At 49.0% G+C, this 25892-nt stretch overlaps 1 protein-coding gene across 1 annotated transcript; it reads left to right on the forward strand.

Annotated features, from left to right (window-relative positions):
• Positions 1 to 4541: 4541 nt before the first annotated feature.
• On the forward strand, positions 4542 to 24562 carry LOC116950072 (protein spinster homolog 1-like). Its single transcript, XM_032967492.2, has 12 exons — positions 4542 to 5401; positions 8550 to 8615; positions 8929 to 9065; positions 9826 to 9977; positions 10199 to 10265; positions 10708 to 10865; positions 11218 to 11370; positions 12007 to 12202; positions 13537 to 13602; positions 22736 to 22834; positions 23170 to 23335; positions 24129 to 24562. Exons 1-12 carry the CDS (start codon positions 5014 to 5016, stop codon positions 24215 to 24217), a joined length of 1737 nt encoding a protein of 578 aa, XP_032823383.2. The 5' UTR covers positions 4542 to 5013; the 3' UTR covers positions 24218 to 24562.
• The last annotated feature ends 1330 nt before the right edge of the window (positions 24563 to 25892 follow it).

Raw genomic sequence — 25892 nt, forward strand, 5'->3', positions numbered from 1 at the left:
TCTCGCGACAGATCTGACGAAACCCACAAGTCCCACTTGATGGTGCCGCGATGGAGACAGTCGAAGTCCACTCTGGGCCTGGATAGATCAAAGTAGAGCACGGGGTTCAGAGGAGTGTCTGCCATTCTTGCACAGTGGCCAAACTGATGGATGCGGCTTGACCCCCAACTTGTATCTGAATAGACGATAGATGTACTGTAATGCGGCTTGGTAAATCGATCAGCTGGTGTGGAGGTGCTCATGTCAAAGTGAGTTCCTGCTGAAACGAGCATTGAGGTGGGGTGTTCATCTCCTGTTTACAGCCCCGCAGAGCCAGTGGTGAAACTCCCACGTCGTTATCGTGGGAATGGGTTTGCCAGAGACCAACCTCTGTTGGCTTTCCTACAAAGTGGTACTGGTGAATGAACGACCGATTAGAACCCAAACTAGAATTTTAACTAGCATTCCACCACGAACCCACGTGACCGGTATACCCAGTGGGAACGTGACAACCAACGTTGTGCAAACGTTCTCCGTGTGATTATTGGGTCGGCGCCGCTTACAGATGGGGGTCATTTAAACGCGGACACTGACTGGGAAGATGGAGACTTGCTTGGGGGAGGGACGCCGTCCAGCACGCGGCCGATAACGCAACCGCGGTTGGGGAAAGCGCGCGTCTATAGAAACGAGAACCGACGTTGCAACCCGGCCGAGGTTGCTGACCGCAGGAAGCACGCGGCGGCGCTGATAAAGAGACTGCAGTCAACTCCGGCGTGTTCTCCGGATTAATTTACGACGAGGTGATGGTGGGTGTGCGCCTTATAATCGGGTGGTTTTGCGTGTGTACGGCAAAGAGGTTTTTTAATGGAGTTTTTTTTGGGTTAGATCGCGTAAATAATAGAGGTTTGGGGGTTATTTACGCGATATAACAAAAAAAACCAATCTTCTTATGGATGATTTTGGTTTCGAAAAGCTTACGTGTTGAACGGGTTTGTTTAAGTTTATTGACACCGGGCACACGTTTGGGGGTGCGTCATGCTTGCCGGAGCGTCTTATAATCCGGATAACGGCGGGGGTGGGCTGCAGTCACCATCGATTCGAATAATATAGATCCCATTAAGACGACAACACGCGTGAATGGAATCATTTGGATAAATATCCAAGTGGTTTTTGTACGTCGATTTGTATATACGCAATACACTACGGGATGCGTCGTGGGTTCGCGTGGTCCTCTGCAGCCACGAGATTTCGCTGTGCAGTATTCAGCAATGATTTTTTAAAATAAAAATATTCGATTCTTGACATGGACTCGCATCACCCCAATCGTGATTCGTTACATCCTCTCTTCTGATGGCATTTAAAAGACCGTCCCATTAATTTACAGACGTGTCGATCCACTGCTGGATGAGGGCTTCCCCACCGGGTGCGGCGTCGATCGTGAGGCTTCTTTGACCATACTTCACCGCGCTGGTCAGCCCGGGTTGGTAAAGGAACACGGTAGATTTGCCTTCATTGTTTTAATAATGTCAAGCGACGGAGACCTATTCGTCAGAGCAGACCGGGTCGTGGACAACATCTCATGGGCGCGCAGTGAAGGTGATTACCACCAACATTCACTCTGTCCGCGAACTCGCGCTACGTGACCAACGTGGTGAAGTGTGGTCAATCAACTTCCCACGACCCACGCGGCGTGGGGGAGGACTTCATACAGCAGTGGATTGGCAAAGGGCTGCGAAACTTCGTCATCACCATTGTCACGAGTCAAAACTATGGGCCGATTTCGATCTACTGGGTTTCATGAGCAGAGATAGGCCCCGTCAAAACCAGTGGTCTGTGTTACGAGGTGTGAAAGGCACGTGGCCTTTGACTTATAGGGGGCCGTCCATAAATGACGTCACGCACCTGGGTGGGGGGTGTCAGACATTTGTGACGATGTGTGACGAGGGGGGGGGGGGTTGAGAAATGTGACGTCACATAAAAATGCGCAACTTTAAATAAATATAGACAACACGTTCTACTTAATTAAATAGACTTTTTAATAAATTCTTTCTCCTACAACATCAAAGTACAGCGCCACATTAAATACGCACTACAATGATAATAGTTTAAAGCGATTTGAAGCATGTTTTTTTTGGGGGGGGGCAGAGCTTTGCGACGTCATATTTGAGGGGGGGGGTCTGACTTTTTGTGACGCCGTGTGACGACTGTGGGGGGGTCAAAAATCGTCCAAAATCGCGTGACGTCATTTATGGACGACCCCTTACGAGGTGTGGAAGGCACGGGTCCTTTGTCTTATAGGCAGCAGGCCGTGAGAGGTCCTGGGATAAATCCGCGAAGTTCTGCAACTATAATAATAATTATAAGTTGTGCAGCGTTGACCAATGAGTTTGGGTCCGTGCAGATAATTTACTCTTTTAGCTCAAACGCCGGGGAGATTAATGGTTAACCAGGATGTGTTCGACAAGACCCCCGCATGTTGACTCGGCTTTCAGCAGGTGCACAGGTGAGTGGCAAGGGTCGCGGTTTAAGGGTGGGCGACTCGCGAGGTCTCCACTCGGCACGGACGCCTTCCCACAAAGAGCTCGCCTCCTTCACATGCCACAAACAAAGATAAAACAAAGATCCCCCATATAGCCTTAACAGACTGTAGGGGCAAGTGCTGTTAGCGAGCACCTATGAAGGCCGGAACAGTACACGAGGGGGTGGGTGGCCAGCACCACGCCCGACCGCCTTTGTCTCCCTAGTGGCGATGTTTACACACCGCACCAGGTACTCATTTGAGGCTGAGTCGACCTAGGGGAGGCCTGGGACCGGTTCAGATAATCGTCACTGGTGTTGGCCGTGAGCGGGAATCGAACCCAGGTCGCCAAGTTCATAGCGCAGCGCGCTAACCGCTACACTATCGCTCCCCACACGCACACCTCACCACCTGCACCTCCCACACAGACCTCACCACCTGCCTTGTGAACCTCACCACCTGCCTTGTGAACCTCACCACGTGCCTTGTGAACCTCACCACCTGCCTTGTGAACCTCACCACGTGCCCTGTGAACCTCACCACGTGCCTTGTGAACCTCACCACCTGCCTTGTGAACCTCACCACCTGCCTTGTGAACCTCACCACGTGCCTTGTAAACCTCACCACGTGCCTTGTGAACCTCACCACGTGCCTTGTGAACCTCACCACCTGCCTTGTGAACCTCACCACCTGCCTTGTGAACCTCACCACCTGCCTTGTAAACCTCATCACGTGCCTTGTGAACCTCACCACCTGCCTTGTGAACCTCACCACCTGCCTTGTGAACCTCACCACGTGCCTTGTGAACCTCACCACCTGCCTTGTGAACCTCACCACGTGCCTTGTGAACCTCACCACGTGCCTTGTGAACCTCACCACCTGCCTTGTGAACCTCACCACCTGCCTTGTGAACCTCACCACGTGCCTTGTGAACCTCACCACCTGCCTTGTGAACCTCACCACCTGCCTTGTGAACCTCACCACCTGCCTTGTGAACCTCACCACGTGCCTTGTGAACCTCACCACGTGCCTTGTGAACCTCACCACCTGCCTTGTGAACCTCACCACGTGCCTTGTGAACCTCACCACCTGCCTTGTGAACCTCACCACCTGCCTTGTGAACCTCACCACGTGCCTTGTGAACCTCACCACCTGCCTTGTGAACCTCACCACCTGCCTTGTAAACCTCATCACGTGCCTTGTGAACCTCACCACCTGCCTTGTGAACCTCACCACCTGCACCTGCCTTGTGAACCTCACCACCTGCTAAACAGACTACACCTCCCACCACCCCATCTACTCACCTCCACAAATACCAATAACCCCGCTGTTCGCCACAAAGTGACGGTGATGTGACGGTGACGCCCCCCCCAAACAGACTATATCCCGCCCACTCCTACACAAGGCCCCACCCACTCCTACACAAGGCTCCGCCCACTCCCCGCACATGATCCGCCCACTCATACACACGGCCCCGCCCACTCTCGCAGATGGCCCCGCCCACTCCTACATGCGGCCCCCGCCCATTCCCGCACGCGGCCCTGCCCATTTCTGCCCATGGCCCCGCCCACTCCTGCTAATGACGCGGCACACTCATACACATGGCCCCGCCCACCACTACAAATGGCCCTGCCAACTCCTGTACTTAAACCCGCCCATTCCCAGACATGACCCCGCCCACTCCTGTACTTGACTCATACCCCACTCCAGCACTGGCCCCGCCCACTCCTACATACGACCCCGCCCAACTGCTACATGCGGCCCCGCCCACTCCTGCACGTGGCCCCGCCCACCCTTACACATGGCCTCGCCCACTTCCACACATGGCCCTGCCCACTCATGTATTTGACCCCACCCGTTCCCAGATATGACCACGCCCATTCCCAGCCATGACCCCGACCACTCCTGCACTTGGCTCCCGCCCACTCCAGCACTGGCCCCCGCCCACCCCTACACACGGCCCCGCCAACTCTGGCACTCGACCCGCCCCTTCCTGCACTCGACCGCGCCCCCTCCCACACATGGCCCCGCCCACTCCCGCACAGGCCCCGCCCACCCCCGCACATGTTCGAACTCACCGTCCACACCTGCCCCGAGCCTCGTTCCCGCCCACTCCGCTTCTCCGTGCGCACATTTATTTAGACTTCTTATCTCGTCCATTACGAACTTCTTGCACTCAAAATACAAATTCCTTCACCCACACACCCGTCACCCACTGCACCGTTATTGACAAAGACAACTCACGCACTTTACCATTCACCGATTCACACTCACCCTCCTCTCTCGAGCTCACGCAAACACTCACTCACCCACACTCACCCAAACACTCACCCTTACATTCACTCGCTGTCCCTCTCTCTCTCACCCACCCACGCGTGGCACAACCACAACCACCACCACCACTTCCTCCTCCTCCCCGTCCCGGCCCGAGAGGAGATGCTGTGGGGTCGCGACCTCACCCCTCGCCTCACTCACCGCGTGCCTCCTCAGTGAGAGGCGGTGGTGGTGAGGACGCGATGTCAGCACGGGGCATCGCCTCACCAACGTCGCCCGCCTCTCCCTCACCGCTCCTCGCCAACGAGGGCGACGATTGGGACCCCGAGTGTGACGACGAGGCGGTCCTCCTCGATCAGGACGAGCGCGGGCCCCCGGGAGGTGGCAATGGAGGAGGCGCGGGGGGAGATGGACGCGGCGGCGGCGGGTTTGGCCGTGCGCTCTGCCGCTTGCAAAGCGCCACCGCGACCGACCTTGACCCAGGGGACTCGGGGTCCCTGGGGTACACGGAGGACCCCGTGGACTTCACCGAACCGCGGGGGAACTCCCCTGGGACCCGCGCGTGGGCCACCGTGGGGGTCCTCTTCTTCATCAACCTCCTCAACTACATGGACAGGTTCACCGTGTCCGGTGAGACGTGGCACCGAAGCTCACGGACACGCCTGTAGTCACTCGGGACGCCACTTTAGGTACTCGACAACACGGCACGATTTCACGTCTCACTGCGAGGTTTTGTTTTGAATCACCGCAAGGCGGCGGGTTTGTGGTAGTGGTGGTGGTAGTTCAAGTTTCATTCATTAGGTAGAGCCTTGTGAGCCATGCGGCTCTTGAGTCGGGTGCAGCCGCAACAAACACAATATGAACAGAGAAACATCTTAAAGCGACGAGGCGCAACAGAAACATCCTGGGATAAACCAGCAAATGTTCCAGAAACCCCCCCCCCCCACACACCGTATTACAACGCTGTGTGCAAAAATCCCAGTGTGATGCAAGGCCAACGATATCAACCATAAGACACCATTGGAAACTCCTTTGCCAGTAGCAGAATATCATTGTGTTTTTTTAGTAGAGTCCATCGGCGTAAGGCACCGACTGTAGCGAGGGTACAAAAGTTCGCACGTTCCTCATGGTCCTATGTACATTGTGCCACCCTGTGTGTGTGTTACACAGTGATCCCATTGCACATCGTCACACTCACCACCGCCACCACAACACCGTGTAGATGACAATAATAAGGGGTCGAGATGGGTTGTGGCGTGGCCAAAACAATGACCAGCAGCAACTTTCAGGACTGTTACCACACATTTAGCGGCTATGTCTGCAGCCTTACGACCGATTTGCCGAATCCACTGCTGGATGACGGCCTCCCGAAGCCGTGTTGCGGATCGTGGAGCGATTATTTGACCATACTTCACCGCCCTGGTCGGTGCGGTGTCGTGAAGCTTCGTCTATATATGGGGAGGTACAGTATATATGACATTTAGACTGCACGCAGGTAAGCGCAACAGGTTGAGGCCGGCAGTGCATTTTGCAAGATACCAAGATTGACTTCGATAGGGGTGGTTGTCCGTGTTTGTCTCTGTGTGCGTATTTTGTGGGGAGCGGTGGTGCAGCGGTTAGGGCACTGCCCTACGAAACCGGCTGACTCGAGTTCGATTCCCGCTCACGGCCAACGCCAGTGACGAATATCTGAGCTGGTCCTGGGTCGCCTCAGCCTCAAATGAGTACCTGGTGCGGTGTGTAAACATCGCCACTGGGAAGACAAAGGCGGCCGGGCGTGGTGCTGGTCACCCACCCCCTCGCGTGCCGTGCTACCATTCAAAGGTGCTCGCTAACAGCACTTGCACTAACAGTCTGTTAAGGCTATATGGGGGATATTCGTCTTTGTTTGTATTATGTGTGGTCATGGATAACAATGTTGTGTATTTGTATCGTGTAATCCATTAGAATCTGTAACACGCAGTTTTCGCACGTGGGGGTGCGGAGGGTAACAAGTGGCGAGCGGGAAGACGGCCGCAATCGGCGCTATCGACAATTTCCCAAGCTCTGCGATCCTATATTGTGATGTTTGATGTTTGGCCGCCTCCATTAATTAGTGTTCCTACACGGTGGCCTTAAACACGTGTAAGCCAACAATACGCCTCCTTCCCGTATTTGTGCGTCTCCACATGCGAGATAACAGTATTTTGACACGACCCTTCGGCCACACACACTCCTTTTGGGTAGTATTGGCTCAATGGAAGCAAAATTCTGCACGGGTTTGGACATTCATCGGCTCGTCGGCAGAGTAAGGTGCACTTAAACCTATACTGCTAGATGTTTATAGATTTGTAGGCAAAGACCCTCCCTTACTGTGATATATGAGTTCCTAAGTTAGTCCATAGAGACCAGAAGTCTCTTTTTAATTGGAGGCGTGGGGTTGAAAGTTGCATGGCAACGCGACGCTCGACCCCCTCTTTTGTCGTGGAGATGCGGGGATGCGAGCCAAGGCCTCGCCGTCGTGTGGACTCTTACGGCACTGGGCCCGGTTGATGTTACTCGTGCAGAATGTTCCTATACATCGCCTGCCATGATCGCCGCCATCACCAGCGGTGACGGGGACACAAACATTCACGAGATGTTCTCGGGTGATACCGCATGGTGTTCGGCATGATGTCCGACGTCTCGCGCCCCACTTGGGTGGCAGGCTAGCACAGTGGTAACACGTGTGCCTCACAACAACAATAACCTGGACTCGGGCGCCTTTCTGTGTAGAATTTGAATTGTTATCGCGCTGTTCTGCATGGGTTCCCTCTCATAGCTGGCGTTTGTTAATCATCCCAAAGCAGAACCCTCCTGGGGAAAAAAAAAAGAGTCTTCGGACCCATGGACCAATAGGTGATTGTCCTGACGTCGAACTGGGTGGGAGTTGTAGTTCCAGAAGAACAGAAGCGTCTCACTCTGCCTTCGCCCTCCACTTCATGAAGAAGGGTGATGTCCGCATTGCACGGAATGACGCGCGGTACAACCCGAAAGCGCATCGCAGAGCAACGCGGCACAACTGCGGATACTCGCGCAGTGGTGATCACATGGACACATCTTGACGAGTGGCCGATTGTGACCCATGGCCACATCTTGACAAATTGGCCAGATTACATGGTAGGGCCTAATCGATTGTACATGTTAATGAGACCCTGCATCTTTTGACTAATGAATGCGAGCCCCATGTGGTGATGGTGGTGGCGATGACGATGGTCGTTGTGGTAATGGTCACGATGTTGATAATGGTGATGCTGGTGGTGATTATGATCAGTTTAACACGTAGGCTTTCGCACCTGAATGAGTTAAATGATGACGTCACCCTGCTGCTCTATTTAAGACCAGGAGCAGGTGAGGGCTTTACCATTCTGGCGAATTGCCCGATGATGCTGGATGTAATTACCAGCGAAACGTCGTATTCAAACTGTAAATGTTGTGGATTCACTCTTCAACATACCGGTGGGCTAAAGTAGTGAACTAATTGTCTTTTGTCAAGGTGACACTTTTTTTTGCTGATTAGCCGTGTCGGGTGGTGGAGGGTTACGACACTTATGAATAACGCGATCTAACCAAAAACCTTTATTATGAAGGTGATTATGATGATGGTAATTATAGTGGTGATGATTGCGATGGTGTTGATAATGGTGATGTTAATACATGTAAAGTTGATGATGGCGGTGATGATGGCGAAAATGATGCCGGTGATGGTGGTGATAATGTCTGTGGTGTCCCCTCCCCCGTCTCTCTCATGCCATCACAGGAGTGCTCGCTGAAATCCAGACCTTCTTCAACATCGACAACAGCCTGTCCGGGCTTATACCGGCTGGTGAGCCACTCACCGCATGATTATCCGGATTTGCGAAGGTGGTGAGGGGGTGGGTGAGAGTGCGGTGGTGGTGAGGGGGTGGACGTGGTGCTTTTGTCTCGCGCAAATGAGGCTCTGCCCTGGTCCTCTGAGTTCTCACCTGGTTCAATAAACGAACCTCGTAGCTTGATGGCGGGTGCCCCGTGATGATGGTAACGATGATGCTGTGATGATGGCGATGCTGACGTGTGGCGCTAACCGCTGCCGTCCACGTGTTCTCACCTGCTCCTGGCGTGCGCCGTGTGTGTGCGTGTGTGTGTTCGTGCGTGTGCAGTGTTCCTGTGCAGCTACATGATTCTTGCTCTGCTCTTCGGATTCCTGGGCGACCGCTACCCACGCAAGTTCATAATGGCCGCCAGCATCCTCGTGTGGAGCGGCACCACGCTGGGGGGCTCCTTCGTCCGGGAAAAGGTGAGCATCCCCTCCTCCCCCCCACCAAACCAACCCCAGCTGCCCCTACTTCTCACCGCGTAACGTGTGTTTCTGCGGGTCCCTCCCCACAATTCACTCGGAACCCCCTGAGAAAGCCAGGCCCCCTCCTGTGCGGAACCAAACGTCACGGGAAGTGATCTCAGGGGTAGCTCTGTGGTGTCCGCTTCCGCGGGTCGTTCTCTTGACAGGAAGGGTTGCCCTGCTCTTATGCCGTGGCACAAGACGCTGACAGCATCATCAGGATACAATTCTTGGAAAGGACACAAAATAATATAATGGAGAATTTGGCTCCCCTAGGGAAGCCATCGTGAAAGTCCCACCCCCCCCACGCCCCGCCACCACCTCTGCCAAGTGGTGACACTGTCTGTCTTCCACCCTCCTGAAATATCTTCACCCCACCCCCCCTTAAAAGGAGTTTCCAGACAATGCATCATCCGGCAGTCACCCGTTAAAGAGTCCCCAGCATTGAGTAAGCAGTGTGCATGTATCATTCCACTGCTGGCTGAGGGTTTCCCAACGCCATACTGTATTGTTGTACCGTACAAAAACCCCCACGTCGAGGCTCCTTGCTCTTCATCAATGCGCACTGACCAGGTGGTGACGTTTTGTCAATCTAGCCGCGTGACCTGCATGGTTGTGGATTTAAAAATTATAGACGTATCACCTCGCTCCAGGTCTCACTGCTCCCTCCCCTGGTTCCCCTGGCCTGCCCTCCCCGCCCCCCCCGTGGGATTGTCAGGAGTTTACAGGGTTCCTGGTGTCGCGCGCCCTGGTTGGGGTGGGTGAGGCCGGCTACTCGACCGTGGCAGCGACGATCCTGGGAGACCTCTTCGTGGGCTCGACTCGCACGCGTGTCCTCGCGCTCTACTACAGCGCCATCCCCATCGGCAGGTGAGCGAGCGAGCGAGCGGGTGGGCGAGCGAGCGGGTGGGTGAGTTAGTGGGTGGGCGTGTGAGCACGAGCGCGTGCGTGTGGTTGGACGGGCAAATCGTTAACTGCGACTAATTAATGGTAATTGCAAGCACTCGCGATACATTTACTCTTGCCTCTTGCCCCTCCCTTGCACCCCCCTCCACCACCGCCACCACTACCACCATCCTGCCGCTTCCCAGTGGCCTCGGCTACATCGTGGGGTCAAAGATCGCCGAGGTGACGGGAGACTGGAGAAATGCTCTCAGGGTGAGGAGGCACGTGCACACAGCACAGTCTTGGTTAGGATTAGGGCTACAATACAACCAGGTTAAGGGCTAAGAATACCGTTAACTGCTGTGTATCCATATTGCTGTTTAACCGTGCTTGTGACCAGCGTGGTGAAGTATGGTCAAACAACCCCCAGTACTGACATGGCATGGGAAGGCCTTCATCCAGCAGTATTGATAACACTGGATATATTTGTTCATTAACCGTATTTGTCATGTACCATTGACTTTCACGGCTCTCGTAACCCTGTGATCCATGACCTTTGGCCATGACCCCTGTATCTTAACCATGACCTGGGTTATACCTTGGCCATGACCCTCCAATTTTATCCATGACCCCAGGGTGTACCTTAACCGTGACCCCCCTGGCCCCTGACTGTGGTGTTTGTGTGTGTGTGGACGGTGACCGTGACCCCCGGTAGGTGACCCCTGGGCTGGGGCTCCTGGCCTGCGTGCTCGTGGTGCTCGTGGTGGTGGAGCCGGAGCGGGGGGCGGTGGAGCGGCACAGCTCGGGGGGAGGCGGCCCGGCAGCCAGGCCCCGCACCACGTGGTTCACGGACGTGCGCATGCTGTGCTCCAAGTGCGACGCTGCAGCAGCTGTGCCGCACTTGCACCCCCACCACACACCCGCGTCAGAACACCACCCTGTGTGTCAAGAGCACACCCGTGCCTCATGTGCCCTGGCTCGCCCCGTCCTCCTCTGCCGCCTCCGCCGTTACTGACACCTCAAACTCTCCCTTTGTCTGGCGCCTTGAGGTGTGATGCATGGGATGCGCGGTATAAATAACGATGACGATGGCAATGATGATGGCGATGGCTGTGAAGACTACGATCATGACAACGACGACAATGACTGCTAGAAATGAAGACTACGGTGATAATTGCGATGACCCCACGACTATGACGATGTCGACGACTCTGTGCGCTCTCAGCCGCAGCCTCGTGCTGTCGAGCCTGGGCTTCACGTGCGTGTCGTTCGTGTCGGGGGCGCTCGCGCTCTGGTCGCCGCTCTACCTGGAGCTGGCGGGCGTCGTGCGCGGCTCCCTGCAGCCGTGCGAGCACCAGCCCTGCCCCGGCTTCAGCAGGTGACGCTCGCGGGCTCACGGCTACGTTCCGGCCTCGGATTGTCCCCCCCCGTCCTGGTTTTCCCCGGGATCGTCCTCTGTGTTTGGTAGCTGGTCCCATAAGTCATTTCTCCCATGGGATGACAAAAAGCCCTGGGTCTTGTTACCATCATCATCATCATCATCGCCGCCACCACCACCATCATCATCATTATGATGATCGTCACCACTCAAGACGAAGCATCCACATGCGGTGGTGATACTGGATTCAGCATGCAGGGTTCCGTTTCACTTGCCCCACTACATCCAGCACACCTCTCGTTATGGCTGCTAGTCAGGTGACACCTATTCTTGCCTACCAGCGACCCGGAAAATATTCAGTGAGCAAGTAAGCTCGACTCACATATGCTCACCTGCCTCATCCCTCTCATCACCCTGCCACCGCCCTCTCACCATCTCACTCGATCCTCTCACCCCCTGTAACTTCACTCACCACCCACTCACCCCATCTCACACCTGTGAAATAAATTTCCAGCGACCTGCGAAAAACATATTTGGTCGTACAAAATGAAGCCCTGGTGGTGATGATACTGGGCACCTAACATTTGCTCTCACCCCTCATACCCCTCTCTCGCCTCTCTCACCTCCCGCCGGCAGCGTGAGCATGGTGTTTGGGGCGCTCACGTGCAGCGCCGGGCTGGCCGGCGTGGCGCTGGGCAGCGAGGCCGCGCGGCGCTGGCGGCGGTGCGAGCCGAGCGCCGAGCCCCTGGTGTGTGGCCTGGGCCTCCTCGCCTCCGGGCCCTTCCTCTACGCCGCCCTGCTGCTGGCCAAGAGCTCCCCCGTCACCACCTACGTGAGCTTGGGGGGGGCGGGGGCGGGGGGCGTGTGGTGGTGGGGGTCAGGTGGGTGGGTGAGAGGGAGAGGAGGAGGTGGGTGGGCGCGGCGGCGACGATTTGTCGAGGGAGGTCATCTTTCGTAAGATGAGAAGGAATGGAGGAATGCAGCCTGCAGTGGAATGGCCAGATGCCCATGACGGGAGAATGCCACCAAACAGGAATCCAGCAAAGACGATGTTGCCGCGAGGGACAGAGGAAGAGCTCCACCCCATGATCACTTTTGTGAATTTGGGGGGACGAGGTGTGAGCAGGCTGGTTTATTCAAGAATACTTTTGCTGTACTGCCATATAGCACGTCGTGGCTTTTGCGGTTTGAAATTGATTTGTTTAATCAGCTGAGAACTCAAGAGGGCAGATATCAAGGAGTCTGATTTACTAGAGTGACTTGGGCCACCACACTGACGAAATCTAAAGTACAGCCATTAGGTAACTAGCTATTGGAACAAGAAAAAAAACCTAAAATAAATTGTCATCAAATATTCTTTATTGCGTATGGCAATATGTTCAGGAGCTAAATGCCAATGAGGCTGCCCTCACACTACTCTTTGGTTTTTTCGGAAAAGTCACGTAGGTAAAATAAAATGAATTAAAATAAAATGAATTAAAATAAAAGAAAACAATTAAATCACGACGTTTCGGAGGCAACACAAGCTTCCGTCTTCAGGTGGAACAGTCACAGCAAGATCGCTGCATCAAGTGGGGAGGCTCAGAGAGCCTCGAGCTTAAATACAGATTAAGGGGTGGGGGGGGGGAGGAGCCAAGTAGGGCACATTGATGTAGTGCGGAGCTAAGTTAATCCGTCTTTTGTTATGTTGAGGGTGCGGGGGATGCAGTGGGTCACTGCACGGGGGCAATGGAAAAATTGAAACAAAAATGGAAAAGTTCGGAAAGAATATGCTGCGTGCTTATAAGGTTGCTAAAGTTTTGACTTGGTTTATGACATCTTTCCAGTGGTTGCTTAATTGAAAACCATCCTCTCGGTTGAAGTTGTGTCTATGTTTGTATATCTGGATGGCTTCATGGACAAATCTTTGGTAATAACCAGGAGGTTTGCAGAGTACTTTGGTATGGGAGAAAACAATCTCATGAGAACCCGCTGTGTTGAAACAATGATCAGCTACGGCCAACGAATTCGTTCTGCCGTGCTTCAAATCTGATTTGTGCTCACGAATTCGGTCACACTAATTAATTATTATTAATCAGGTGCCAATGCTGGCGATGGGCCACAGGGAGAGGCGGCCTGTCTGTGCCCTCTGCTCCCCCTCCCTCATCCACCTCGTCGTCGTTTCAGGTGTTCATCTTTCTCGGAGAGGTGCTCCTCTTCTTGAACTGGGCCCTCATTGCCGACATTTTGCTGGTGAGCACGGTGATGATGTCGGCGGCACCGCCGCCGTCTCACAGCGCATGCCCGCGATACACGCCGCGTCCGAGGATGACCACGGCGATGACTACGACGATAACGACCATGATGACCACGGCGATGACTACGACGATAACGACCATGATGACCACGACCATGATGACCACGGCGATGACCACGACGATAACGACCATGATGACCACGACCATGATGACCACGGCGATGACTACGATGATGACCAAGGCGATGACCACGACGATAACGACCATGATGACCACGACGATGACCACGGCGATGACTACGATGATGACCAAGGCGATGACCACGACGATAACGACCATGGTGACCACGACGATGACCACGGCGATGACTACGATGATGACCAAGGCGATGACCACGACGATGATGACAATGATGATGATGATGACTCCTCTTTGGTTCTTTCGGTAAAGTCACGTAGAATGAAAATAAAATGATAAAATAAAATAACACAATAAAATTCTCACGACGTTTCGGCCACAACATAAGTGGCCTTCATCAGGTCAAGGGACTGGACTGTCCAGAGGACAGTGTTGGAGTGGAGACAGCCAAGCCCAGGTCGCGTCCTTTAAGCTGTGTGGGAGGGAGCAAAAAACGCCTTGACAAAGGAATTAGTATAAAATTATGTACTGGACCGGCACGCTGGGGGTGGGGGGGGGAAGGAGTTTACATAATGTTGGTGTGAAGGGAAATAAGTGGCTGTGAAAGTTTGGGATACCACTACTTGAAAAAATATACTGTACCATTGAAAATTTGTTTAATGTTTGGTTTGATTTAGAACATCTTTCCAATGAATACTTAATTTGAAACCATCCTCTCGGTTGAAATTGTGTCTGTGTTTGTAAATCTGAATTGCCTCGTGGACAAATCTCTGATAAAAAACCCGTGGGTTTGCAGAGAACCTTGGTATTGGAGAAAACTATATCGTGATCACCCACAGCGTTGTAACAGCTATGTAACAGCTATTAACAGTAACTAGGTATACACTACACTATATAATGAATACCATATAGTAAACCAATAAAAAACTAAAATATAAACTACCTCAATGTTATCAATAAACTCTATATGTTCTCCAATCAGCTAAGCTACCAACAATAAATCGTTATATATCACAATGCTATATAGCGAAAAAATGGGTGGATTCTTACCCTCAACTTTAGCACCACGGATTGCTATGAGTCCCGTTCAGACAGACGAGGTCATCCATGGTCGGAACGGAGGACGGGGAGAGAGACAGCTGCGAGGCGCTGTTATACTCCATGTTGTAAACCATACCATTAACCGTGGTGTGAGAGGTATTAAGAGTCAATGCCAGCGAAAGAGCTGCGGTCTGAAGGTCATCGTAAAATACAATTAATTAAGAACCGAAATGGTTTAAAACATCTTTCCAATGGTTACTAAGCCAGAATCTATCTTCTCGGTTGAAATTGTCTCTGTGCTTGTATATGTGAATTGCCTAATGAACGAATCTCTCATGGTAGCTGGTTGGTTTGCAAAGAACCTCCGTCTTGGAGAAGTCAATGTCATGTGAGCCCACTGAATTATAACAGTGATCTGCCACGGCAGAGGAGTTCGTTCTACCGTGTTTCAAGTCTGCTTTATGTTCGCGGATGCGGTCCGAGATATGTCGTTTGGTTTCTCCAATGTAGCTACTACCACAGAGGCACTTTAGTTTGTAAATGCCCGGGTACTGTATGTCTGGAACAGCATCTTCTACAGATGGAACCAGATCACGGATTTTATGTACTGTGTTGAATCGGACCTGGATCTTGTGTTTATTCAGGATTTTGGAGATCTTTTTAGTGACCCCTGCAATGTAGGGTAAGGTGATGGTTTTGAGTGGCTCCACAAGAGGATCCTTCTTCATGACTGGAGTGATGGCTTTGCGGATTGTGTAGTCGGAGTAACCATTAGCCCTGAGAGCCTGGTGTACGTGCTTGAGTTCACTGGTAATGTGTTCCTGGTCGGAAATGCATTGGGCTCTATGGTATAGAGTCTTGATGAGGGAGTTCTTCTGGGATGGATGGTGGTGGGAATCCGGTTTCAAGTAAGCATCTATATGGGTAGCTTTCCTGTAGACAGAGTGGCTCATTGAACCATCATGTCTCCTTTTAATTAAGACATCCAAAAAGGGTAGTTTGCCATCTTTTTCGACCTCCATGGTAAATCTGATGGCTGGGTGTATGGAATTGATGTGGTCGCGGAATTGGTCTAGAGCAGGCTGGCCATGTGGCCAGATGACAAAAGTGTCATCCACGTACCTCTTCCATAAGGTTGGGCGTAGAGTGGCAGTCTGGATGGCGTCAGTTTCAAATTTTTATCATTGCCCATGTCGATGTTGCACTCAAGGGCTTGAGTCACATCTCTGCAGACGTAGCAAGATCTGAAATCGCTGCAACCCTCAAAAACGCTAAGTTGCCACCTAGCAACATCAGCAAAGATGAACGCTTTGAACTATCTCAATTAAAAAAGAGAGATGATATTGTCGTCCTCTCAGCCGACAAGGGCAATGCCACTGTCATCATGGACAAAACAGAATATAACAACAAAATTCAAGAACTACTCAACGATGGTAGCTATACAAAAATAAAAAGAGATCCCACCAACAGCCTGGTTACCAAAACGAACAAAATCATTTCTGATTCAACAGCATTAATTGATCAGACCAAACAGTTCTCGTTGAAACCCTCTGCTGCCAGACCACCAAGATTATATGGCCTTCCAAAGATACACAAAGAAGATACACCCCTTCGTCCCATCGTCTCTACTATCAACTCCCCCACCCATAAACTGGCACGTTTTCTTGCTAATGTACTGCGACCTTTCACTGGAAAAACCACCTCTGCGGTACTAAATTCTACTCACCTGGTATCGACAATCAAAGGCATTTCCCTGTCCCCAGACGGACCTGCTTGTCAGTTTTGATGTGGTGTCCTTGTTCCCCAAAGTCCCGGTACCTGACACCATCCCTATCATTGAAGACCTGGTTCATCAAGGACTGCATACTGATGTACCCCCCCTGGTGAGACATTGCTTAACCAACACATACTTCACCTGGAATGGAACTTTCTCCAAACAAACTGAGGGCACCCCAATGGGCTCCCCCCTATCTCCGGTTGTAGCCAACATATTCATGAAAAAATTTGAAACTGACGCCATCCAGACTGCCACTCTACGCCCGACCTTATGGAAGAGGTACGTGGATGACACTTTTGTCATCTGGCCACATGGCTAGCCTGCTCTAGACCAATTCCGCGACCACATCAATTCCATACACCCAGCCATCAGATTTACCATGGAGGTCGAAAAAGATGGCAAACTACCCTTTTTGGATGTCTTAATTAAAAGGAGACATGATGGTTCAATGAGCCACTCTGTCTACAGGAAAGCTACCCATACAGATGCTTACTTGAAACCGGATTCCCACCACCATCCATCCCAGAAGAACTCCCTCATCAAGACTCTATACCATCGAGCCCAATGCATTTCCGACCAGGAACACATTACCAGTGAACTCAAGCACGTACACCAGGCTCTCAGGGCTAATGGTTACTCCGACTACTCAATCCGCAAAGCCATCACTCCAGTCATGAAGAAGGATCCTCTTGTGGAGCCACTCAAAACCATCACCTTACCCTACATTGCAGGGGTCACTAAAAAGATCTCCAAATCCTGAATAAACACAAGATCCAGGTCCGATTCAACACAGTACATAAAATCCGTGATCTGGTTCCATCTGTAAAAGATGCTGTTCCAGACATACAGTACCCGGGCGTTTACAAACTAAAGTGCCTCTGTGGTAGTAGCTACATTGGAGAAACCAAACGACATATCTCTGACCGCATCCGCGAACATAAAGCAGACTTGAAACACGGTAGAACGAACTCCTCTGCCGTGGCAGATCACTGTTATAATTCAGTGGGCTCACATGACATTGACTTCTCCAAGACGGAGGTTATTTGCAAACCAACCGGCTACCATGAGAGATTCGTTCATGAGGCAATTCACATATACAAGCACAGAGACAATTTCAACCGAGAAGATGGATTCTGGCTTAGTAACCATTGGAAAGATGTTTTAAACCATTTCGGTTCTTAATTAATTGTATTTTACGATGACCTTCAGACCGCAGCTCTTTCGCTGGCATTGACTCTTAATACCTCTCACACCACGGTTAATGGTATGGTTTACAACATGGAGTATAACAGCGCCTCGCAGCTGTCTCTCTCCCCCTCCTCCGTTCCGACCATGGATGCCCTCGTCCGTCTGAACGGGACTCGTAGCTATCCGTGGTGCTAAAGTTGAGGGTAAGAATCCACCCATTTTTTCGCCATATAGCATTGTGATATATAACTACTTATTGTTGGTAGCTTAGCTGATTGGAGAATAAATAGAGTTTATTGATAACATTGAGGTAGTTTATATTTTAGTTTTTTATTGGTTTACTATATGGTATTCATTATATAGTGTAGTGTATACCCAGTTACTGTTAATAGCTGTTACATAGCTGTTACAACGCTGTGGGTGATCACGATATAGTTTTCTCCAATACCAAGGTTCTCTGCAAACCCACGGGTTTTTTTTATCAGAGATTTGTCGATGAGGCAATTCAGATTTACAAACACAGACACAATTTCAACCGAGAGGGTGGTTTCACATTAAGCATTCATTGGAAAGATGTTCTAAATCAAACCAAACATTAAGCTAATTTTCAATGGTACAGTATATTTTTTCAAGTAGTGGTATCCCAAACTTTCACAGCCACTTATTTCCCTTCACACCAACATTATGTAAACTCCTTCCCCCCCCCACCCCCACCGTGCCGGTCCAGTACATCATTTTATGCTAATTCCTTTGTCAAGGCGTTTTTTGTTTCCTCCCACACAGCTTAAAGGATGCGACCTGGGCTTGGCTGTCTTCACTCCAACGCTGTCCTCTGGACAGTCCGGTCCCTTCACCTGATGAAGGCCACTTGTGTTGTGGCCGAAACGTCGTGAGAATTTTATTGTGTTATTTTATTATTTTATTCTCATTCTACGTGACTTTACCAAAAGAACCAAAGAAGATGAATCCTTGCAGTCACGAAAGCTTTAAATCGAAAGATGATGATGATGTCGGTTGCGAATCTGGTTCTGGTGGTGATGATGACGTTGAGGTTGATGACAGAGATGCTGCAGAGGTTGATTATTGTGCTGCTGTTGCAGCTTCTGCTGATGCTGATTATTATTATTCATGTTGTTGCTGATTATTAATGTTGTTGCTGATTATTAATGTTGTTTCTGATTATTAATGTTGTTTCTGAAGATTAATGTTGTTGTTGCTGCTGATTATTAATGTTGTTGCTGATTATTAATGTTGTTGCTGATTATTAATGTTGTGGCTGATTATTAATGTTGTGGCTGATTATTAATGTTGTTGCTGCTGCTGATTATTAATGTTGTTGCTGCTGCTGATTATTAATGTTGCTGCTGCTGATTATTAATGTTGTTGCTGCTGATTATTAATGTTGTTTCTGATTATTAATGTTGTTGCTGATTATTAATGTTGTTGCTGCTGCTGACTATTAATGTTGTTGCTGCTGCTGATTATTAATGTTGCTGCTGCTGATTATTAATGTTGTTGCTGCTGATTATTAATGTTGTTTCTGATTATTAATGTTGTTTCTGATTATTAATGTTGTTGCTGCTGATTATTAATGTTGTCGCTGCTGATTATTAATGTTGTTGCTGCTGCTGGTTAATGTTGTTGCTGCTGATTGTTAATGTTGTTGCTGCTGATTATTAATGTTGTTGCTGCTGATTATTAATGTTGTTGCTGCTGCTGATTATTAATGTTGTTGCTGCTGATTATTAATGTTGTTGCTGCTGATTATTAATGTTGTTGTTGCTGATTATTAATGTTGTTGGTGCTCATTATTAATGTTGTTGCTGCTGATTATTAATGTTGTTGCTGCTGATGATTAATGTTGCTGCTGCTGATTAATGTTGTTGCTGCTGATTATTAATGTTGTTGTTGCTGATTATTAATGTTGTTGCTGCTGATTATTAATGTTGCTTCTGCTGCTGATTATTAATGTTGTTGCTGCTGATTATTAATGTTGTTGTTGCTGATTATGAATGTTGCTTCTGCTGCTGATTATTAATGTTGTTGCTGCTGATTATGAATGTTGTTGCTGCTGATTATTAATGTTGTTGCTGCTGATTGTTAATGTTGTTGCTGCTGCTGATTGTTAATGTTGTTGCTGCTGCTGATTATTAATGTTGTTGCTGCTGCTGATTATTAATGTTGTTGCTGCTGCTGATTATTAATGTTGTTGCTGCTGCTGATTATTAATGTTGTTGCTGCTGCTAATTATTAATGTTGTTGCTGCTGATTGTTAATGTTGTTGCTGCTGATTGTTAATGTTGTTGCTGCTGATTGTTAATGTTGTTGCTGCTGATGATTAATGTTGCTGCTGATTATTAATGTTGTTGCTGATGATTAATTTTGTCGCTGCTGCTGATTATTAATGTTCTTGCTGCTGTTGGTTAATGTTGTTGCTGCTGATTGTTAATGTTGTTGCTGCTGATCATTAATATTATTGCTGCTGGTTAATGTTGTTGCTGCTGATTATTAATGTTGTTGCTGCTGATTATTAATGTTGTTGCTGCTGATTATTAATGTTGTTGCTGCTGATTATTAATGTTGTTTCTGATTATTAATGGTGTTTCTGATTATTAATGTTGTTGCTGCTGATTATTAATGTTGTCGCTGCTGATTATTAATGTTGTTGCTGCTGCTGGTTAATGTTGTTGCTGCTGATTGTTAATGTTGTTGCTGCTGATTATTAATGTTGTTGCTGCTGCTGATTATTAATGTTGTTGCTGCTGCTGATTATTAATGTTGTTGCTGCTGATTATTAATGTTGTTGTTGCTGATTATTAATGTTGTTGGTGCTCATTATTAATGTTGTTGCTGCTGATTATTAATGTTGTTGCTGCTGATTATTAATGTTGTTGCTGCTGATTATTAATGTTGTTGTTGCTGATTATTAATGTTGTTGCTGCTGATTATTAATGTTGCTTCTGCTGCTGATTATTAATGTTGTTGCTGCTGATTATTAATGTTGTTGCTGATTATGAATGTTGCTTCTGCTGCTGATTATTAATGTTGTTGCTGCTGATTATGAATGTTGTTGCTGCTGATTATTAATGTTGTTGCTGCTGATTGTTAATGTTGTTGCTGCTGCTGATTGTTAATGTTGTTGCTGCTGCTGATTATTAATGTTGTTGCTGCTGCTGCTGATTATTAATGTTGTTGCTGCTGCTGATTATTAATGTTGTTGCTGCTGCTGATTATTAATGTTGTTGCTGCTGCTGATTATTAATGTTGTTGCTGCTGATTGTTAATGTTGTTGCTGCTGATTGTTAATGTTGTTGCTGCTGATTGTTAATGTTGTTGCTGCTGATGATTAATGTTGCTGCTGATTATTAATGTTGTTGCTGATGATTAATTTTGTCGCTGCTGCTGATTATTAATGTTGTTGCTGCTGTTGGTTAATGTTGTTGCTGCTGATTGTTAATGTTGTTGCTGCTGATCATTAATATTATTGCTGCTGGTTAATGTTGTTGCTGCTGATTATTAATGTTGTTGCTGCTGATTATTAATGTTGTTGCTGCTGATTATTAATGTTGTTGCTGCTGATTATTAATGTTGTTGCTGCTGATTATTAATGTTGCTTCTGCTGCTGATTATTAATGTTGTTGCTGCTGATTATTAATGTTGTTGCTGCTGATTATTAATGTTGTTGCTGCTGCTGATTGTTAATGTTGTTGCTGCTGCTGCTGATTATTAATGTTGTTGCTGCTGATTGTTAATGTTGTTGCTGCTGCTGGTTATTAATGTTGTTGCTGCTGCTGATTATTAATGTTGTTGCTGCTGCTGATTATTAATGTTGTTGCTGCTGATTATTAATGTTGTTGCTGCTGATTGTTAATGTTGTTGCTGCTGATTGTTAATGTTGTTGCTGCTGCTGGTTATTAATGTTGTTGCTGCTGCTGATTATTAATGTTGTTGCTGCTGCTGATTATTAATGTTGCTGCTGCTGATTATTAATGTTGTTGCTGCTGTTCGTTAATGTTGTTGCTGCTGATTGTTAATGTTGTTGCTGCTGATTATTAATATTATTGCTGCTGGTTAATGTTGTTGCTGCTGATTATTAATGTTGTTGCTGCTGATTATTTATGTTGTTGCTGCTGATTATTTATGTTGTTGCTGCTGATTATTGTTGTTGTTGCTGCTGATTATTAATGTTGTTGCTGCTGATTATTAATGGTGTTGTTGCTGATTATTAATGTTGTTGCTGCTGATTATTAATGTTGTTGCTGCTGCTGATTATAAATATTGCTGCTGCTGATTATTATTGTTGTTGCTGCTGATTATTAATGTTGTTGCTGCTGATTATTAATGTTGTTGCTGATGCTGGTTAATGTTGCTGCTGCTGATTATTAATGTTGTTGCTGCTGCTGATTATTAATGTTGTTGCTGCTGATTATTAATGTTGTTCCTGATTATTAATGTTGTTGCTGCTGCTGATTGTTAATGTTGTTGCTGCTGCTGATTATTAATGTTGTTGCTGCTGCTGATTAATGTTGTTTCTGCTGGTTATTAGTGTTGTTGCTGCTGATTATTAATGTTGTTGCTGCTGCTGGTTAATGTTGCTGCTGCTGATTATTAATGTTGTTGCTGCTGATTATTAATGTTGTTGCTGCTGATTGATGTTGTTGTTGCTGCTGATTGTTAATGTTGTTGTTGCTGCTGCTGGTTAATGTTGCTGCTGCTGATTATTAATGTTGTTGCTGCTGATTATTAATGTTGTTGCTGCTGATTGATGTTGTTGTTGCTGCTGATTGTTAATGTTGTTGTTGCGGCTGCTGGTTAATGTTGCTGCTGCTGGTTATTAATGTTGTTGCTGCTGGTTAATGTTGTTGCTGCTGGTTATTATTGTTGTTGCTGCTGCTGGTGGTTAATGTTGCAGCTGCTGCTGCTGCTGATTATTATTGTTATGAATTTGTTGCAGCTCATGACTGCTGTTGCCGTCCCTTTGTAGTTCGTGGTTGTCCCCACTCGCCGCTCCACCGCCAACTCACTACAGATGCTGATGTGCCATCTGCTGGGTGATGCGGGCAGCCCGTTCCTCATTGGCAAGGCACGTCACCGACACGCGCGCACACACCCACACACACCCACCCACACACACCCACACACACCCACCCACACACACCCACCCACACACACCCACACCCACACACACCCACGCACATCTCCCTCGCGGCCTTGACCAGACCGCGGGGCAAGCGCCGTTAGCGAGCACCCGTTGCTGTCGGCACGGCGCACCTGGTGGGGTAGGCGGGAAGGGCGGACGTGGTGTCAAGCAGACGGCGGACGGCGCACCGCGCTACGTATCCGGCGACCCGACCTCCATTCGCGGCTCCGGCCGACGTCGATGACGATTATCCCTGCGTTCGCGTTTGCCGCCGGCAGATCGCGGACTTGGTGCAGCGCTCGGACTCGTGGCTGGGCCGGCTCGAGGCGCTGCTCACGGCGCAGCTTTGCTGTCCCTTGGTGTGCGTGCTGGGCGCCGCCTGCTTCCTGGCCACGGCGCTGGTCCTCCCGCGCGACCGCGTGCGCTACCGCGTCGAGATGAGCGGTGACGAGCGCATGCCCCGCGCGGGGCACAGACAGACGGATCGTTGGCTCACTCGCTTCATCGATCGATCGCTCACTCGCTCACCAAGCTAGCTCGCTTATACGTTGTGCACTTACTCACCGAGGTCACGCGCACGCACGCACGCGCGCTCGCTCGCTCGCTCGCTTAACCTTGCCAGATCACTCGGACTCGCAAAGCCATGTCTCTTAAGTTGTTACGTACTCACGAATCTAGTCGAAGCAAAGTCACTCGCTCACTCAAGGCAACTCATTCAGAGACACATTTCACTCGCCCACCAAGCAGCTGACTCGCTTCGCTCAACAATCCAGATCACCCGTACATCGGGAACGTACGCGGATCACTCGTGCACACTCACTCACCAAGCCGGCCTGTTCACTTAGTCACTCACTCACACTCAATCTCACTCGCGCTCACTCTCCGAACCCTCTCACTCACTCGGCCAACAAGCAATCTCTTACTCGCACTCACCATACCACTCACTCAGCCATCCCGTTCACTTTATACACTCACCACTTGTCATGGTTGGAGTTGAGGGTGAGTAGTGGTGGTGGTTGCTTTGGAGGTGAGTGGTGGTGGAGTTGGTGTGTGGTGTGTGGTGTGTGTGTGTGGTGTGGTGTGTGTGTGGTGTGGTGTGTGTGGTTTGGTGTGTGTGGTTTGGTGTGTGTGGTTTGGTGTGTGTGATGTGGTTTGGTGTGTGTGGTGTGTGTGTGGTGTGGTGTGGTGTGGTGTGCGTGGTGTGGTGTGGTGTGTGTGGTGTGCGTGCTGCGTGCAGCTGCCGCTGAAGATCCTGGTCACGACCTCCTCGTGCCGATGCCCGGTGGTCGCGCTGCCACCGTGCGGATTGAAGACGTCCTCTCCTAGAGAAGCGGACATCGTCGTCGTTATCATCAGCAGTAGCATCGCCGTATTCATCATCCTCATTATCATGATCATCACCACCATCTCATTGTCGTTATCATCATCGTCGGCAGTAGCAGAATTATCTGCAAGAGCATCACTTATTCTCAGTATTGTCACACTGTATATAAATAAATCATCATCGCAAAGTCAACGTCAGATGTCACCATCATCCACGCCGTTAGTATTTGGAGGTTGGGGGGTGGTCACTCCGTGTCGTCTATGGTGAATGTATTTTACACGGCAGCCAATGCCCAACGTGTGGTTTGTGCCTCCTTGATGTTGGGAATAAACCGAATTTTGTTGAGAGTCTGTGGAGTCGTCAGCCTTGCACGCCGACACCCCCTGCACTCCGCGAGGTCACCGCGCGTGCGGGGATGGGGGACCTGGCACCGTGGCCGAGATTTAAGAGCTATTTGTAAGGATGGCGTTTAATGTTGTCCCCTTGCATGGCACCAGAGGCAAACCAACTCCTCGTATATATAAAAAAATTAATTGTAGCAAACGCTGTTAAAATACTTAAGAATACTCTTTGGTTTTATTCGGTAAAGTCACGTGGATAAAATAAAAATAAAAGAAAACAATTAAATCACGACGTTTCGGAGGCAACACAAGCTTCCGTCTTCAGGTGGAATAGTCACAGCAGATATTCTCCAGGGAGGTCTAAGGCAAAGACCTCTGCTAGCCGGGTCTTTTGTAGGCATATATATACGCACACACACATTACACACCCTGCATACAATAGAGTAACATATACTGACTATAATGCCTACACACGCTACATACAACAGCAGTATCTACTGAGTCTCGAGTAGGATCTACTGACTATGTACCTACACAATACAGTCAGCAGTATCTACTGAGTCTAGAGTAGGATCTACTGACTATGTACCTACACAATACAGACAGTAGTATCTACTGAGTCTAGAGTAGGATCTACTGACTATGTACCTACACAATACAGACAGTAGTATCTACTAAGTCTAGAGTAGGATCTACTGACTATGTACCTACACAATACAGACAGTAGTATCTACTGAGTCTAGAGTAGGATCTACTGACTATGTACCTACACAATACAGACAGTAGTATCTACTGAGTCTAGAGTAGGATCTACTGACTATGTACCTACACAATACAGTAGTATCTACTGAGTCTAGAGTAGGATCTACTGACTATGTACCTACACAATACAGTCAGCAGTATCTACTGAGTCTAGAGTAGGATCTACTGACTATGTACCTACACAATACAGACAGTAGTATCTACTGAGTCTAGAGTAGGATCTACTGACTATGTACCTACACAATACAGTAGTATCTACTGAGTCTAGAGTAGGATCTACTGACTATGTACCTACACAATACAGTCAGCAGTATCTACTGAGTCTAGAGTAGGATCTACTGACTATGTACCTACACAATAGTAGTATCTACTGAGTCTAGAGTAGGATCTACTGACTATGTACCTACACAATACAGACAGTAGTATCTACTGAGTCTAGAGTAGGATCTACTATGTACCTACACAATACACACAGCAGTATCTACTGAGTCTAGAGTAGGATCTACTGACTATGTATCTACACAATACAGACAGTAGTATCTACTGAGTCTAAAGTAGGATCTACTATGTACCT

Source organism: Petromyzon marinus, chromosome 38, assembly GCF_048934315.1.
Source record: "Petromyzon marinus isolate PM22_M1 ecotype Great Lakes invasive population chromosome 38, UKy_Petmar_22M1.pri1.0, whole genome shotgun sequence".
In the NCBI taxonomy this organism is placed as follows: Eukaryota; Metazoa; Chordata; class Hyperoartia; order Petromyzontiformes; family Petromyzontidae; genus Petromyzon; species Petromyzon marinus.